At 37.5% G+C, this 17216-nt stretch overlaps 1 protein-coding gene and 1 pseudogene across 10 annotated transcripts in view; one reads left to right on the top strand and one right to left on the bottom strand.

Annotated features, from left to right (window-relative positions):
- Positions 1–17216, top strand: part of CDK19 (cyclin dependent kinase 19) — a 180058-nt gene that overhangs the window by 140212 nt on the left and 22630 nt on the right. For all 9 annotated transcript variants that reach the window (XR_014248201.1, XR_014248202.1, XM_082404788.1 and 6 more), the window contains one exon: positions 15981–16038. Coding sequence is in view for 7 of the 9 variants with exons in the window: in XM_082404788.1 (XP_082260914.1) it covers positions 15981–16038 (58 nt within the window). In the remaining 2 variants the exon portion in view is untranslated. The remainder of the gene's footprint in view (positions 1–15980; positions 16039–17216) is intronic.
- LOC309634602 (proteasome maturation protein pseudogene) lies at positions 2437–4531 on the bottom strand (annotated as a pseudogene). Its single transcript has one exon. The product of its transcript is annotated as a proteasome maturation protein pseudogene (transcript).

Here is a 17216-nt window from a genome sequence, read left to right on the forward strand (position 1 = left end):
GGGGACGTGGTTTGACTCACAGTGGCTTATGAGGCCTCTGAAGGTTCAGCTCAGCGACAGGGCTCTTTTGATGATCCTGACTTCAGTATAGTTTTATTAGCCTGTACTGACAAACACATTTCTAGAAGGCTATTTGCCAAGTTAACTTCATAGTCCCTAAAAGGGTATAGAGTCAAGATATATTCCACAGTGACAGCAATGGCAGGAACTGGTTAGGAGCCAAGGCCTACAGAAGGAGCCCCAGTACTATGAGGCCTGTGTTTAAAACTGAAGAATCAATTCAGGCATACTGTTTTATTAAATTAATTTTATTGAAGTAGAATTTATATACAATAAAATGTACCCATTTTAATTACAAATTGATGAATTAGGACAAATGTGTATGCTACCACAAGCATTCTATTTGACCAGCACTGTAGGATGATTCAAGATCCCTTACTGAGAATGGTGGTATCTTCATCAAGAGGGGATCTTGCATTTAAGCACTGATGATTCGTTTCACTGGGAGATTATTTATGATGGTTATTTTGTGTGATCGTATTTTCAACTAAGCACACATCTGGGTAGAAGTCTTCTATTGGTGAGGACTGTAAGTCAATTAAGTATTGTTTATTTGCCAAGTGTGCTTTTGTTCTCATAACCCTTGCCTGGAGTGCATCTCTGAGAGACTTAGGTTCTAAGCCTGGGTCTGCCACTGTGGACAGTGGACTTAGTTGAGGTTATAGGTTTTTTGTGTTTCTTCATGAGTAAAATGAGAGGGCTCAGTTTGATAACTTCTACCTCTGACATTCTAAATTTCTCATGATAATAAGAATGAATTGTTTGATTTGAATGTGACTGTCACAAATGTAAATGGAAAACTACTTTCTACCACTGTTGCTTCTCTGCAGATGGATTGTACTAGTTAATGAACAGGATAGCATCTGAATGTCTTTGTAGCCTTGTTTCCTGGCCTTGCTGTCAATGTGGAATATATGTTGATTATACTGTTGGTGACCTTGAAGTTTGTTAGGTAAATTGCCTTCTAGATACATGTGTTTGTCTTGCATAAAGCTTTTTATAAAGGCTGCTTTTTATTGGTTCTTGTTAGAGAAAAGAAAACCTTATCTCTGCTGTTCAGGCCTGTAACCACTCCTAAAAGGCAAAGACAAAGAAGTGCATTGTTAACTGTTGTGCAGTGCTGGGTTGGCAGCTGTTTACCATGAATACCGAGGTTTAATTAACATAGGTACCCGTTACAGATACCTCTAGACCATTTTAAGGTAAAATGAAATTAATCACAGCATTTAATATTATAGACTGCTCATTTTAAGACAGCCTACATCTAGTTATTGATACATAATTTCTAACTGGGAAGGAATCTTCGCTGAGAAAGAGCACTTTAAATAGTGGTTATGTTCTCTGAATACAAAGGCCTATTTAACCCACAATACACCTAAAGTATGACACTAATAGAACTGTGGAACCTAATGTCCATTTTTCTGGATTTCTGTGGGGGAAGTACTGGTTTTTGGACTTAGAATGTTTGCTTTATAAACATATTTCGTCCTTCTAAGGTGTTCCAGACAGTATACTGGGCACTGGAAATACAGGGATAGATAAAATACAGTCCCTTTCCTCATGAATGCGTGCTGGGGGAAGACACACATAAGTTGATAATCATAAAATAGTAAGGTTTAAAAGAGAAATTGTAAAGTATATTCAGGGATTAGCTATGCATAAGGTACTGAGAGCACAGAAGCATACCTACCCAGTTGGGATGGGGCTCTCTTAGAGGACTCACACTGAGCTGAATCTGAAAGGATGAGGAGAAATTTATAAGAATGACTTGGGGGACGTGGGTGGGGAGAGCATTCCAGGCAGAGGGGACAGCATGAATAAGGGAATGCGGTAAGAAACTGTGAGCACTTTGATATTACTGGGACAAAGCAAAAAAGTAGTGAAAGAAGAGGAAGAAGAAAGAAGTAGGGACCAGATTACAGTGGATCTTAATTGTCACATTTAGAAGCATGGGTTTTTCCTGTGGTCAGTCAGAGCTGAGCTGGTCAGGTTTTTGCTTAAGAAACACTACTGAAGTTAAGAATCCGCCTGCCAATGCAGAGGACACGGGTTCGAGCCCTGGTCCGGGAAGATCCCACGTGCCACGAAGCAACTAAGCCCGTGCGCCACAACTGCTGAGCCTGCGCTCTAGAGCCCACAAGCCACAACTACTGAAGCCCGCTGCCTAGAGCCTGTGCTCTGCAACAAGAGAAGCCATCGCAGTGAGAAGCCCGCACACCGCAATGAAGAGTAGCCCCTGCTCGCCGCAACTAGAGAAAGCCGGCGCACAGCAATGAAGACCCAATGCAGCCAAAAAAGGAAAAAAAATAAATAAATAAAAAATAAAAAAGAAACACTACTGAGACAGGGATGTGGAGAATTGGTTTGAGGGTGCAGGGATAGCAACTTTCTCAGGCTGTTGTAATGAGCTGGTTGAGAAATGATGAAGGCCTGAATCAGGTCAGAGGTAATCAAGATAGAGAGGGGGGGAGATAGATAAATCTTTAAGAGGTAAGATAATCAGGCCTGAGGATTGGTTAGATTTTAGGAGTAAAGGACAGGTGTTCAGACTTCTGCTTTTGTTGATTGAGTGACTGAGAAGGGAATACTATCAGAAAGAGAGGCAGTGAAGATTCAGTTTGAACAAGTTGAATTTGAGATGATTGTGGAGATAGCCAGCATACAGTTGACATATCTCTAGATATATAGAAGTTTAGAGACCTAGAGGTATAGATTTTGGAGTCATTGGCATATGAGTGATTGTTGAAACCCTGGACTGAATTAAAATTAGGACTTTAAAAAAATCTATATTCAGAAGTGAGCTTGGCATATTTCATGGTAAGTGCTTACTCTGGTTTCTTACAATTTCTTTCAAAATTGAGAACTTGCCTACCAAAGGACGATGAATACTGACCAGTGGCAATTTTCATTCATTCATTTAATTGTTCATTCATTCAACAAATATTTTTTTTTAATTGACATCTGCTGATTGTTTTATTTAATTTTTCACTTTGAAGACAAGACCAAAATCAAAACCTCTGAACTTACACTTTTCAACCTGAAAGAATCAAAGAATATAGTTATAATTCTAAAGTAGCATCAATAAAGCAAGTGTTATTCTTATGAGTATTAATGGACTATACTGAAAGAAGGTAAAATATAATACTCTTATTTTGTGCTTACTTTGAAATGCTGCCACTGAACAGATGTTTATTCTGAAAGATGCTACTATGAAGTTTGCATACTCAAATACTGATAATGGTTATTCAAAAGTAAATTTATGGAATAACTAGAAAGTAGGCTGAATTGGAACCTGTGGATAGTTTTACGATATTAATTAGCAACATTTTTTTAAAGACATAGAAGGCTATTGTTTTAATATAAATTAGAAGTTTTAAAACCATCTCCCTTTAGTGCTTTCAGTTATCACATAAACCAAAGACCCAAATAATTTCAAATGATCACAGATACTATTTAGGCAAAAATTCTCATGTGTTAGTACTTTTAATGTTGTGCACATTGAATTATAGTAAAAAACGACAATAAAGATGCAGCCCCTCTATTTCCATGAACAGCACACTGCATTACAGTAAACCGAGTTTATATTCAACCATCAAATGTGGTTCTCCCATTAGTTCACTTTGTGACGGGTCATTAAGAATATCTTCAAATCCAGTAGTCTCATCATTACCCCTCAAGATATCCAATGAAAGGTTTGAGCTTGGAAGAAATGGAAGACGCTGAACCTGCTGCACTGCCTTGAATTCCATTTGTAGTTTTAGTGGAGCAAATAGACCCTGGATGTTTCTCATTGTGGAAAAGCTCATTTTATCTTGGTTGAGCTGGAAATTTTTTTCTGATAATTCAAAAGGATGACTGGGCAAAAGTTCATTTTTCACACAAGAAAAACCTTTTTGAAGAAGATCATGACTTTCAAAAGGTCCACTTGCTGAAAGTTCAGTAACTGGAATACTGTCCTTTAGCTGAGATCCAAGTCCTCTGGCATTCACCTTCAACTCGCTCTGCGAACCCATTCAACAAATATTTATTAAACGCTGTATGCCTGGATTTCAGCAGATACATAAAGTGGTGATAGAAATATCTTCCCTGCCCTTTAGGAAGTTGCAGTCACAATAATCAGATTCTCTATATTTTTCAATCCTTTACTATCAATGAAGTTATTTTAAGGGGTAAAATTATGATAGACTGGTGCTACTTGCAAATGACTATTGTGCTTAAGAAAAAAAGCATGTCTCTCTTAGTTCTTTGTCCTGTTTGTTACAATACAGAATCTTATTTGTTCAAGGTGAACAATGCAGAACAGTGTAGAGAAAGGAACATAAACTAAAAATTTTCTCCTGGGAATGTACTTCTGTATCAAATGTGAGGAGAGTCATGCCACTTCTGTATTTAAAGAAAAGAATAGTTTGTAGCCATTAATATTAGGCTAGCGCTGTTCATTGTTCAGAAACTAGTCCAGTTGATATCTGATTGGTTTTTTCCTATTATTCAGGATTGTAGACAGTTGTGTTTGTTTTTCTGTCTTCTTTACTGGTGCTGATGAGAGTCATCTTGTGGGTTTCATATTTTTGTTCCAAATGTCCTGGTGTAGGAAGTGTAAAGCAAATGTAGTAGGATAATTGTATATCTTTAGGCTGTTCTATTTATGATGTGCCAATTAACTGAAATAAATTTAACCCTGTGAAAAAAATTGATTCTATAAAAGGAAAAAGCAAATCTAGAATACATGCAAAACATCATGAATGTACATTCAAGAATTAACTAAATTCTGCTAAAATACAGATATTTCAAGAATAATTTCTGAGTAACCATACTGTTTATCACATTAATTCCCTGACTTTTGCCTTTAAAATACAATTTAACTAAAATGAATCCTGCAGCCTTGATTTGTCTGTCCAATTTTATTGCTGATAACTTGAATATGAGACATCCAACTCCTGCCATTTCTACTGTTTCTATGGTAACTAAAGTGTGCAAACCCAGCAGTATCACTTTCTTTCACAGCTGGCATTTTGTGTTCACAGTAAGAAGAGGGGTTTTAGTAAAGCATAGTCTGTTAACTGGGATGTAACTAGGTCAGAACAATTTTGGTATCCTTTTTTCATTCTTTTAGGTTTGTATGTGTGGGTGTGGGTGTATGTGCATGAGCTGCAGTTTCCTTTGTTTTTTTAATAGCATATACCTTCACTTAATTAATCACTGTCAAAGTTAGTCTTTTGAAAATTCAGCATAATATCTGTAAACACAACTCAGTGTGGAATCTTGAGGGTTATATGGAGTTGTTCTGAGACTTGCCCCTAGCCCTGTAGGTCCTTGAGTATTTCCCTTAAGAAGAAAATCGATGTGAAAATGCTTCGAAAAGTTAAATGCATTTTATTTTTATTTATTTATTTTATTTTCCATTATGATTTATTACAGGATATTGAATATAGTTCCCTAAGTTAAATGTATTTTCATGGTGATCATGTTATTTATTTTGTTATTATTGTTATTTTGAAACATCAAGTATCTTATGACCATAACACATTCACTTGTCCTGAAGGGGACAGATAATCCCAGTTAAGAGGTGTACATTAAAAAATGATTCCCTCTGTGATTCTAGATTTTTACTTGACTACAGGAACCCTTCCCTATGGATACTGCCCAAGCTCTGGGTTCCTTTCTCAGACTGTACAAAAGAGCTCACAGTCGCTGCTCCCCTAAACCATGTCACCACTGCTGCTCTCATCTCAGGCCCTACACTTAGAGCTTCCATGGGCTTCAAGTAGATCACGTCAAAGGTATTCTCTACTGACTTCAGAACTAGCTAGGTCCTCTTTTCTCTCTCTCTCTCTCTCTATCCTCATTCCATTGTGGTGCTCATATTCATATTCTCTGTTTCCACATAGTGTGACTGCAGGAACTTCTAATAAGAGCTAACAGTGATCCAAGATGAACTTCCTGCTTTTCTCCCATTCAGCAGCTCATAATCTATTTTCATTTCTTATATGAAGCAATTTTTGTTCCCTTATATCATACTTTGTGCTTTTATCTTATATCTTTATTTTAAAAGGATTTAATTCCTAAATCCAAAATTTAGGAATTGTGAACAGTGTAACAAATGGTACATAAAATGGTTTATTTGATGATTTTACAATTTAAAAAATTGTTATATCCCAGAGATTCCCATTCTCAATAAGGCCTTGAAAAATGTACTCTAAATCTGCCTTTACCTTTTTTCCACTTATTTGGGTCTCATTTACTGTGTCTAGCTTCTGTAGATGCACAGAAATTATTTTTTCTGAGTCACCAATGACCTTCTAATTGTCCCAAAGTTGCCTCTTCTCAGCTTTCATTCTGTTGCACCTGAAGGCTACCTCTTCCTTTTTAAACTCTTAGCTTCTAGAACCCTATGCTGACTGTTTTCTTACCTTGGATGCTGTTTCACCAGTTCTTTCATTGGCTCTTTTTCTTCTACCCTTTATTCCTCTCAGCATTATTTTTTTCTTATATTTTTAAAATACCATTTATCTAATTGTAAACAATACCAAAATATACAAAATCAAACATTATGGAAATATATAATGTAGTAGAAAATGATAATCTCTCCAAACCCTGCTATCAGAGATTGGGCAGGCTATATATAAAATAAATTATGCAATTTGTAAAAATTATGGGTAAGATAGATAATATAACAAAACGATGCTAATTCTAGTCATGAAAAACCTAGTCTTTCCGAGTCCCCACGTCATTCTGTATGACCGGCACCCCTCCCTAACCTTTGCCCCACCCCTCCTCTGCTGCCCCTGGGCTAACTCCCCTCCTCTCACGTTGACTGCAGCCGCATTGACCTCCTTGCTCTTTCTCCAGTGAGCCAGCCTGCCAGCTCACCAAGGTTTTTCCTCACTGCTCCGAACACCATGATCTTGCTCTGCTGCAAATCTCGTGGCAGCCCTCATCAGCTCTCAGAGCACAGGCTTGACAGTGCTCAAGAACCCATCCAGTTCTGCTACCCAAATGACTTGTGCCAAAAGCAGAACCACTGGAAACAGCAAGCAGGCCCTACCTAGGGTTTCCTTCTCTTTAGAATCATCAGTGCCTTATCACTCTGTTCTCCCCGATGCCCACTGTTCTCCTTAGCGTGTCTCTGCTTTACCTGCCTCAAGCCTTTCAAGTTGCTCTTCCCTTGTTACTACACTTTCTTCAGGTCTTATCCCAGATGTTACCTTCTCAAAGAGGCATTATGTAAGTAATTTAAAATTATGCTTAAATAATGTTGAAAATAACACCCTGCCAACCCACTCCCAACAGTACCTATCCCCATTCCTTGCTTTATATATTATCTTACAAAGCATAACAGTCAAGAGCCTATCACTTAACTCAATAACTGGAATATTACCAATAGCTTGCTTCTATATATGTTTTTTCCCTCATCCTGTCCTCTTAACTCCTCCCAAGAGGTAACAGATATCCCGAATTTTGAACCTATTATTCACTCCTTTTAAAAAATAGGTTTATCACATTTGTACATATGCCTAAACAGAACATTTTTTAGCTTTGCTCGGTTTTAAGTTTTATGAAAATGGCATCCTGCTGTATATAGTCTTCTAAAACCTGCTTTTTTTTCTCTCAACATAATGCTTCCAAGATCTGAACATTTTTTACTTTTATTTGTAATTCAGTGATTTTCACTGCTGTTTTAAAATTCATTGTGTGACTCCACCACAATTAATTTCTCCATTTTCCTATTGGCTAGAAATTTGGGTTGCATCCCGATTTTTTTTTTTATTACAAACTGTGCTGCTATGAACATTCTTTGGTGTTTCTAAAAACGGAATTACTGAGTCAAAGGGTATGCAATTGTTCAGTTTTACAAGATGATGCCAAATTGTTTTCCAAAGAAGTTGTACCAATTTATTCTCCCACCAGCAGTGTATTGGAGTTCCCCTGACCTACTTCCTACTCAGCTGTTCTTAATTTTTAACCAATCTGCTAGGTGTAAAATGGTATCTCACTGTGATTTTAATTTGCATTTTCCCCATTATTGATGAGGTATAGCTTAGTGGTTAAACATTTTCTTCTTTTTGTTAAATCCCTGTTCGGACATTTTGTCCATTTTTCTGTTAGTTTGTTTTTCATATTGATTTGTAGGAGTTCTTTATTCTGGATACTAAACCTTTGTTACTGATAAGTGTTGCAAATACTTCTGCCTGTTTGTGCTTTGTCTTTTTATTTTCCTTATCTTTGATAACTGGAAGTTATTTTAATAGACAAATTTATCAGTCTTTTCTCTTATGGTTATTCTTTGTATCTTGTTTAAGAAATTCTTCCTCACCTCAGAAAGATATTCTTGAATTTTTTTTTTCCTCCAAAGTTTTAAAGTTTTGCTTTTCACATTTAATTCCTTAATCCTCCTGAAATTGTTGTTTATATGATATGAGGTGAGGATTCATTTTACTTATTTTTTTCCCGTTTGGATAACCTGTTGTGCCAGCACCATTTATTGATTAGTTCTTCCTTTCTCCACTGACCTGAAGTTCTCTCTCAGTATCGTGGTTCCATCTGGGTTCTCCATTCTCTCCCATTGATCAGTTTGTCTATCCCTGTACTAGAACTACACTGTTTAATCACTATAGCTTTAAAATAAATCTTGATATAATGTTTTGAGCCAGATTCCTCTCCTCATCCCCTACCCCTAACACTTTGTGAATATCTTGGCTATTCTTAGCTCTCTGCTCTTTCACATACATTTTAAAATCAGCTTTTCAAGTTCCACAAGGAAACTCTGATGGAATTTTGATTGAAATTGCATTGAATATACAGATAAGTACTGGGAGAATTGATGTCTTTACTATATTGAGTCTTCTTATCTATTAACATGAGCTCTTAATTTATTTAGAGCTTCTTAATATCATTTAAAACAAGGTTTCAAGGTGTTCTGTATAAAAATCTTGTAAATCTTTTGATATATTTATTCCTAGGCACCTTATAGTTTTTTGTTGTTGTTGCTATAGAAATGCTGCCTTTGAAAAATTATATTTCCTAGCGTTTTTTTTTCTGATATACAGAAATACAGTTGGCTTGTTCATATTGTTCAAGTAGCCAGATGTTCTAAACTCTCTTACTTTTGCTAATAATTTGCCTGTAAATACTTTTTTCTATGTAGATAATTATATTATCGGAAAATAACAGTAGTTTTATTTCTACCTGTCTAATGCATATGTCTTTAATTATTGTTTTATATACTAGACTTATAGTACAGTGTTGATTTTAGAAGCGTTAATAGTGGGTATTCTTACATTAATCCTGATTTTAAAGGGAATGATTTCAATGTTTCTTTCTTAGTTTTTGATACATACCCATTATCAGGTTAAGGAAGTTTTTTCTAGTCTAACTTGCTTAGAGTTTTTATCATGACTGGGTGTTAAATTTTATGAGCTGCTTTTTCAGCCTCTATCAAGATAATTAAATTATTTTTCTTTTTTAATCTGACACTGTGGTGATGGACTTATATAGATTTTCTTTTTTTTTTTTTTTTTTAATTTTATTTATTTATTTTTGGCTGTGTTGGGTCTTCGTTTCTGTGCTAGGGCTTTCTCTAGTTGTGGCAAGCGGGGGCCACTCTTCATCGCGGTGCGCGGGCCTCTCATTATCGCAGCCTCTCTTGTTGCGGAGCACAGGCTCCAGACGCGCAGGCTCAGTAATTGTGGCTCACGGGCCTAGTCGCTCCGCGGCATGTGGGATCTTCCCAGACCAGGGCCTGAACCCGTGTCCCCTGCATTGGCAGGCAGATTCTCAACCACTGCGCCACCAGGGAAGCCCTAGATTTTCTTATATTAAGCCATCCTGGCATTCCTTTTTCTGGACTTGGCTTATTACTATTTTGTTTAATATTTTTGAGTGGAGTTGGCCTGAAGTTTTTCTTATACTTTGCTTGGTTTTGCTATCAAGGTTATACTGGCTTTCTAGAATGTGTTGGGAGTATTCCCTCTTCTATTCTCTGAAAATGTTTGAATCGGATTGAAACAATCTTCACTGAAAATTTGGAGAACTTGCCTCTGTGATCATCTGTTTTCTTGATAGCAAGATTTTTTTTTTTAACATCTTTATTGGAATATAACTGCTTTACAATGGTATGTTAGTTTCTGCTTTATAACAGAGTGAATCAGCTATACATATACATATATCCCCATATCTCCTCTCTCTTGCGTCTCCCTCCCCCCTCCCTATCCCACCCCTCTAGGTGGTCACAAAGCACTGAGCTGATCTCCCTGTGCTATGCGGCTGCTTCCCACTAGCTATCTGTTTTACATTTGGTAGTATATATAAGTCCATACCACTCTCTCACTTTGTCCCAGCTTACCCTTTGGTAGCAAGATTTTTAAGTACAGTTTTAATTTATTTACTACTTCTTGGTTTCTTAAGGTTTTCTAATTCATTTTGAGTCAATTTGTAGGTTACAGTTTCTTGAATTTGCCTATTTTGTATATATTTTTAAATTAATAGATACAGTTTTTTAATAGGGTTCTTTTATCTTTCTAACCTCCACTGAATCTATAGTTATGTTCCTTTTTTTAATTTGTAATATCGTCTATTTGCACCTTCTCTCCTTTTGATGTAGTTGTCCTAAAGGCTTCATAAATCCTTTCTTGTTCATAAATTCCTGCCCTTAACCTTTATCTTTATACTTCTACTTTCTTTTGTTTTAGTCTGTTGAATTTTGTTTTGTTTTGTTTTAACTTCTTAACTTAGGCACATAATTATTTTCAGCCTTTCTTCCTAACATAAATATTTAAGGCTATACATTTCCCTTGTAAGTTCCACAGGTTTTGATAGGTCGTACTTTAATTATTCCACTTCTGAGTATTTTAAATTTCTTCATACTTTCTCCTTTTACCTTTGAATAATTTAGAGGTATTTTTACATTTCCAAATATATGGAGTTTTAGATTTATACTTTTGTAATTGACTTTTTTTTTTTTTTTTGGCTGCATTGGGTCTTCATTGCTGTGCGTGGGCTTTCTCTAGTTGTGACGAGTGTGGGCTTTTCATTGAGGTGGCTTCTCTTGTTGCGGAGCATGGGCTCTAGGCATGCGAGCTTCAGTAGTTGCAGCACGTGGGCTTAGTAGTTGCGGCACACGGGCTTCAGTAGTTGCAGAGCGTGGGCTCAGTAGTTGTGGCGCACAAGCTTAGTTGCTCCACGGCAAGTGGGATCTTCCTGGACCAGGGCTCGAACCTGTGTCCCCTGCATTGGCAGGCTGATTCTTAACCACTGCACCACCAGGGAAGTCCTTGTAATTGACTTTTAACTTAATTTCATTGTGGTCAGAGAACATAGTCTGTTTGATAACAATTCCTTGAAACTTCTTGAGACCTGCTAGTACACTAACAACATTTGTAAACGTTCCATGTATGCTTGAAAAAAAAATGTGTATTCTCTAATTATTGGGTAAAAAGTTGTGTATATGCCTGTTAGATCAACTTTGTTAATTGTGTCCTTTGGATGGTCTATATCTTACTAATCTTTTGTCTGCTTGACATATCAATTATTGAGAAAAGTTTGTTATCCTTGGTCTTTTCCCTCCCTGAAATTATATCAAATACATATATATTTCAAGTACATAATGAGTTTTAGGAGTGTTCTCTCTTCCTGGTGAATTGATCTTGTATCATTACATGGTGACCATCTCTACTCCTAATAATGCTTTTGTCTTAAAAGCTATTTTGTCTGACATTGCTATAGTTGATTCTTTTAGCAGTTTGCCTGCTCTATCTTTTAATAGCCTTTTACTTTCAGCTTTTATGGTCCTTCCACTTAGATGGATCTCTTGTAAATAGTATGTGAATGGATTAAAGTATGCTTTTAGCAGGAAAATGTATTGTTTTAGTCCTTAGGCCTAAGTTAGGAAGTTTTTCCTACAGAGAGGGTTTCCTTTTGCTTCTTCTGGTTTACTTTAGTCCCCATGGGAGTCTTGACTGATTGTCAGGTAACAGGCTCAGTTTCTTCACCTTGCTGGTGGTCCAGGGTTCAGTGTCCCCAGTGAAGTGTGTTACTGGCATCTGCTCCCAGGTCCATCCTGCCTTTCCTTCCTTCTCCAGCCCTTATTTGGGGGTGTGGCCGGGGTTGTTGTAGATATCCCTTATCTCAGTGGTTCCCTAGACTTTTTGGCACCAGGGACCAGTTTCTTGGAAGACAGTTTTTCCACAGATTGGGGTGGGGAGGATGGTTCAGGCGGTAATGTGAGCGATGGGGATTGATGGGGAGCGATGGGGAGCGGCAGATAAAGCTTTGCTCACTTGCCTGCCGCTCACCTCCTGCTGTGCAGCCGGACTGGTACTGGTCTGCGGCCCGGGGGTTGGGGACCCCTGCCTTATCTCTTGTGAGACCAAGGATCCTTCAAGGAATGTTTCTTAGGCAGCATATATATTGTTGTTCTGTAATGGCAGGGTCTCCTAGAGCACCTATTCAACCATAATACCAGATGCGGAAATCTCTTTGTGTTCTCCTTATTTAATTGTTTTCCACAGTACTTACCAATACTGATGTACTATACATTTGTTATTTATTGCCCTTCTCTTCCCACTAGAATGTAAGCTCCATGAGGTCAAGGATCTTGCCTGGTTTTGTTTACTACTGTATCTCTAGCATCTAAATCACTGCTAGATACTCAATCAATATTTGTTGAATGAGTGACTGTGGAGGGTAGTGAAGGCGGTGCAAAAAAAGCAATACCAAATCTTGAACTTTTACCTTGAAATGCTCTTATGTGTTGCTCCATGACCATTGTCACAAGTTAGGGACCCCTTACTTTTCCCTTGACTATTGTAGCCCACTTCCAGCTGGTCTCTGTCTCTGCTTTGTGGTCCATCTTTCCTTCTCAGTTCATCCTTCACAGTGCTACCAGAGTTTTTTCCTAAATATAGATCTGATTATCTCACTGTCTTGTCTCGGCTTAGCCTATAGCGTAAATTGTAGTTTCTTTAATGTGACGTTTAATTTCCAACATAGTTCCTAGCCTTATTTCTATACTGAACATTCTATGCTCTAGTCATAATCAAAATACTTGTAGGCTCTCCCCGTCTGTCATGTCCATGGGTTTTCTTTGTGACCAGGCTCTTACTTTTAGGATTCTCTAAGCCTGAAAAGTCATTCTTCTGTTTATGCTTATCAAAATCTTAGTCATTCTTAAATTCATCTAAAGTCACCTCCTTCCTAAAGACTATCCTGATACTCACTGGGAAGAATGATCTATTCCTGGCAATTTATTTTGCTGTTTTGGTACTTTCTGTAATCTGCCTTGTACTCTAAAAAGTATTCTGTCTGTCTTTCCCTACTAGATATTAAGCTCCTTGAAGTCAAGGGCTTCATGTTTTATTTCTCTTTGTTTCCTGAAAGTCTGCAGGACAGTGTTTTATACATAATGGATCTTTGATAAATAGTTGTTAAACTTGAATTTTGAAGGTTTGTTTTTTTGTCTGATTTTATTTTTCTCTTTCTGCTACAGTAAACTAATCTTGTCTCATGTCTTCAATTATCACACTCCAGTGACAATAACTTTCAAATCTAAATCTTTGTGTTTCCCTGGTGGCACAGTGGTTAAGAATCCGCCTGCCGGGCTTCCCTGGTGGCGCAGTAGTTGAGAGTCTGCCTGCCAATGTAGGGGACACGGGTTCGAGTCCTGGTCTGGGAGGATCCCACATGCCACGGAGCAACTGGGCCCGTGAGTCACAATTACTGAGCCTGCGCATCTGGAGCCTGTGCTCTGCAACGGGAGAGGCCACGATGGTGAGAGGCCCGCGCACCGCGATGAAGAGTGGCCCCCGCTTGCCGCAACTAGGGAAGGCCCTCACACAGAAACGAAGACCCAACACAGCCATAAAAATAAATAAATTAAAAAAAAAAAAAAAAAAGAATCCACCTGCCAATGCAGGGGACACAGGTTTGAGCCCTGGTCCAGGAAGATCCCACATGCTATGGAGCAACTAAGCCCATGTGCCACAACTACTGAGCCTGCGCTCTAGAGCCCACGAGCCACAACTACTGAGCCCGCGTGCTGCAACTACTGAAGCTCATGCACCTAGAGCCCGTGCTCCGCAACAAGAGAAGCCACCACAATGAGAAGCCCGCTCACTGCAACGAAGAGTAGCCCCCGCACCACAACTAGAGAATGCCCACATGCAGCAGTGAAGATCCAACGCAGCCAAAAATAAATAAATAAAATATAAATTTATTTTTAAAAAAATCTAAATCTTCCTATTTCCACTCCCCTGGCTAGTACAACTAGGCCTCTCACATCACTCAAACTCAATGTGCCATCTCTTTCTCTTTGTTATTCCCCCTCCCAAATCAGTACCTCTCATAAATTTTCTATCACAAGGGCATCGTTCTTCCAGTCCCATAAACTCAAAACGTTAATGAAACCTTTATCACCCTTTGTCTTAATTTTCTGCCTTCAACTATTCACAAAGTCCTGTTAATTCCTCCTTTAAAATGTTCCTCAGCTCCATAACTCCCTCTTCATTTCAGCTGAGAAGTCCTTGGATGAAGTACTTATCACCTCACACCCAGTTCTGATACCTCCGTCTTTCCTGTAATCTCACTGCCTGTAATACGTATAAAGGTCCGATTACTTCACCTGGCAATTAAGACTCTGCAGGGTCTAGGTTCATTCTACCACCTCCAACATGAGTCCTCTGCCTTCTGTCAAGTCAGACTTATTACTCTCTCCTAAGCTTACTTCATTCATAGCCCTTACCTTTCTTCTGCTCTGCCATTCTAGCTTCTGTTCATTTTTCAGGATCTGGATAATGGACATTGCCGCTGCCCCACCTCCAGTGAACATTTCCCTTAACGATGGAAACTCTTGTTAATCAGTTCCTTCTTTGAACTTTTTTTTCTTTAATGCTTATTGTTTTCATTGAAACTTTAAAAAGAGCTGGAAAATTGGAAGAGATCTTAAAAGTAATCTAGTTTAACCTCTAACCCAAGATCTCAGTCCTCTCCATAACTCATAATTAGCATTAGCTTCTAGAATTATACAAAACTTCTGATATTTCTTTCTACTTATGTAGTGAGCATCTGGAGGTTAGGAACTTGGTTTACTGTGCTTTTATTTTTCCTCTTAATTCTTAGTATGGTTAGTATGGTTCTTTCTCCCTAGAAGACACTAAAAATATATTCATTGATTAAATAAATGAATCATAAATTTTTCTCTCCAAAGAGTTTACAGAGGAGACTTACTTGCCCAAAAGCGTGTATCTTCACAGTTTTTCTGTTTCCAAATGTCTACAAAAAAGGATGACTTAAAAGACGCGGGATACATTTGCAGCCTACTCTTTTCTTTATATAGCTCTGTATTAGCCTTGGTTTTTATTTTCCTACATCTTGAGATTATATTTGGAATTTCTCACTTTTGCATGAACTATGGCTGAAAATGTGTATGAATTTTAATGGAGTCTGCTGAATGTTGACCATGTTTTCCTATAGTAGCTTAGAAATATTTAGCAAGGAATATTCCACTTGATTCATTTAAATGAAGGTAGTTATATTGTGGCTGGAAATTTTATGTAAAAATTTTCAACCACAAAAGCCCTTTATTGTGGGCAGCAATAGGACAGCTTATAATTTGTGCAGGTTTAAGAATTATTATTACTCATTACTTTTGTGGGGTAAATAGAAATGACAGCTTTAATTCCTTTGTGATTTTTTGGTATGATATGATTTTGAAAATAAGATGTTTCTATAGCAAGGATGTTTTTGGAAAGTTAGTGCTAACTTCAAGTATGTCAAATGCTTTAACTATATAGAGGGTACTTGATATTCAATTATAGTTTTGATGAAAATCCAAAAGTGATATTTTCATATTATAAGAACTTTTTTCCATTTTAGAGCATGTCAAAAGAATAAATATAGTAATTTGAATGCTCTATTTTTATTTCTAGAAACCAGCAAATATCCTAGTAATGGGAGAAGGTCCTGAGAGGGGGAGAGTCAAAATAGGTAGGTAATTATTTCTAAAATAATTTACTAAGAAATTGAAGTGACTGCAAAGATGTTTTCCCTTTTTAATACTCTTATTTAAGTAGTTAATTTAAAAATTAATTCCTCATAATATTTGTAGAAAAGATGTTGGGAAATGTAGATAGATAGTTTGTAAAATCCCTCAGATTTATTCCCAAAATAAGGCTCTATAATTCTAAGCTGAAGCAAGCAAAAACTTCATTCCCATACAATACCCCGAGCATGTGTTTATGCTACTATTACTGTCCTGCACAGTCACCCTAAACATAATCTCTGAATCTTACTTTTGTCTCAGCTTTACCAAATGTTGTTTCCCGGAATACATCCCTCCCACCCTGACCTAGTACATACAGATCTTCACAGATACCTCCCCCCGCCCTCCCCTCCCTCCACCACATGTCCTGTGCCAGGTACTAACATACCTTTTCCAAATGAATGTATATGTTTATAGACTCTCTTGCTTGCCAGTCTTAGATTAAGGCACTGGCAGAAGTCTTGTCTCTGTATTAAAAATTTCTTTGCAACTTGAAAGTTCTGAAAGAAATTGGCATCATTTATACCTATGACATATTTGGGGAGAAAATGAGCTAAGAAATGCTTTGTTCTAATTTCTTATAATAGAACTTAACATTTATTGAATGTCCAATGCTTTTTAGAAAGATCTTAAAGTAAATTTTGTTTCATCAACCTGCTTTCTTTGCTGTTACAATATATCATGCTCGAAGTGATGCGGAATTGTGCTAACTTGACGTACTACAAATTCATTCTGTTCTGCTTCAACCAAGCGTGCCCTGCTGCTTGGTTTTCTAGTTCTTCAATTAATTCACTAGCCCAGTTCCTGAAGAAGCTGTTCTAAACCAACTTTTCTTTCTTTAAACCTCTACTCTGAGTTTACTGAGATTGAGTCATAAAAAAATTCTGTTGATGTTAAGAACCAGGTGGCTGCTTTCCTTCCCTTTCCACTTTCCTTCCTCCTCCCTCCTCCCTCCCATCCCCTTTCTACCACTCCTCACTTTTCTGTTTCACTCTCACACTTTTACTTGGAGGCATTTATTGAGTACCTAGTTTTTGCTAGACCCTCATGAAAGGGAAATAAAGGATAGTCCTTCTATGGGGGATACTAAGATAGATACTTTCAAACGTTATCTCATTTGCTT

This window comes from Balaenoptera borealis (assembly GCF_965194805.1).
Source record: "Balaenoptera borealis genome assembly, chromosome: 9".
Taxonomy (NCBI): Eukaryota; Metazoa; Chordata; class Mammalia; order Artiodactyla; family Balaenopteridae; genus Balaenoptera; species Balaenoptera borealis.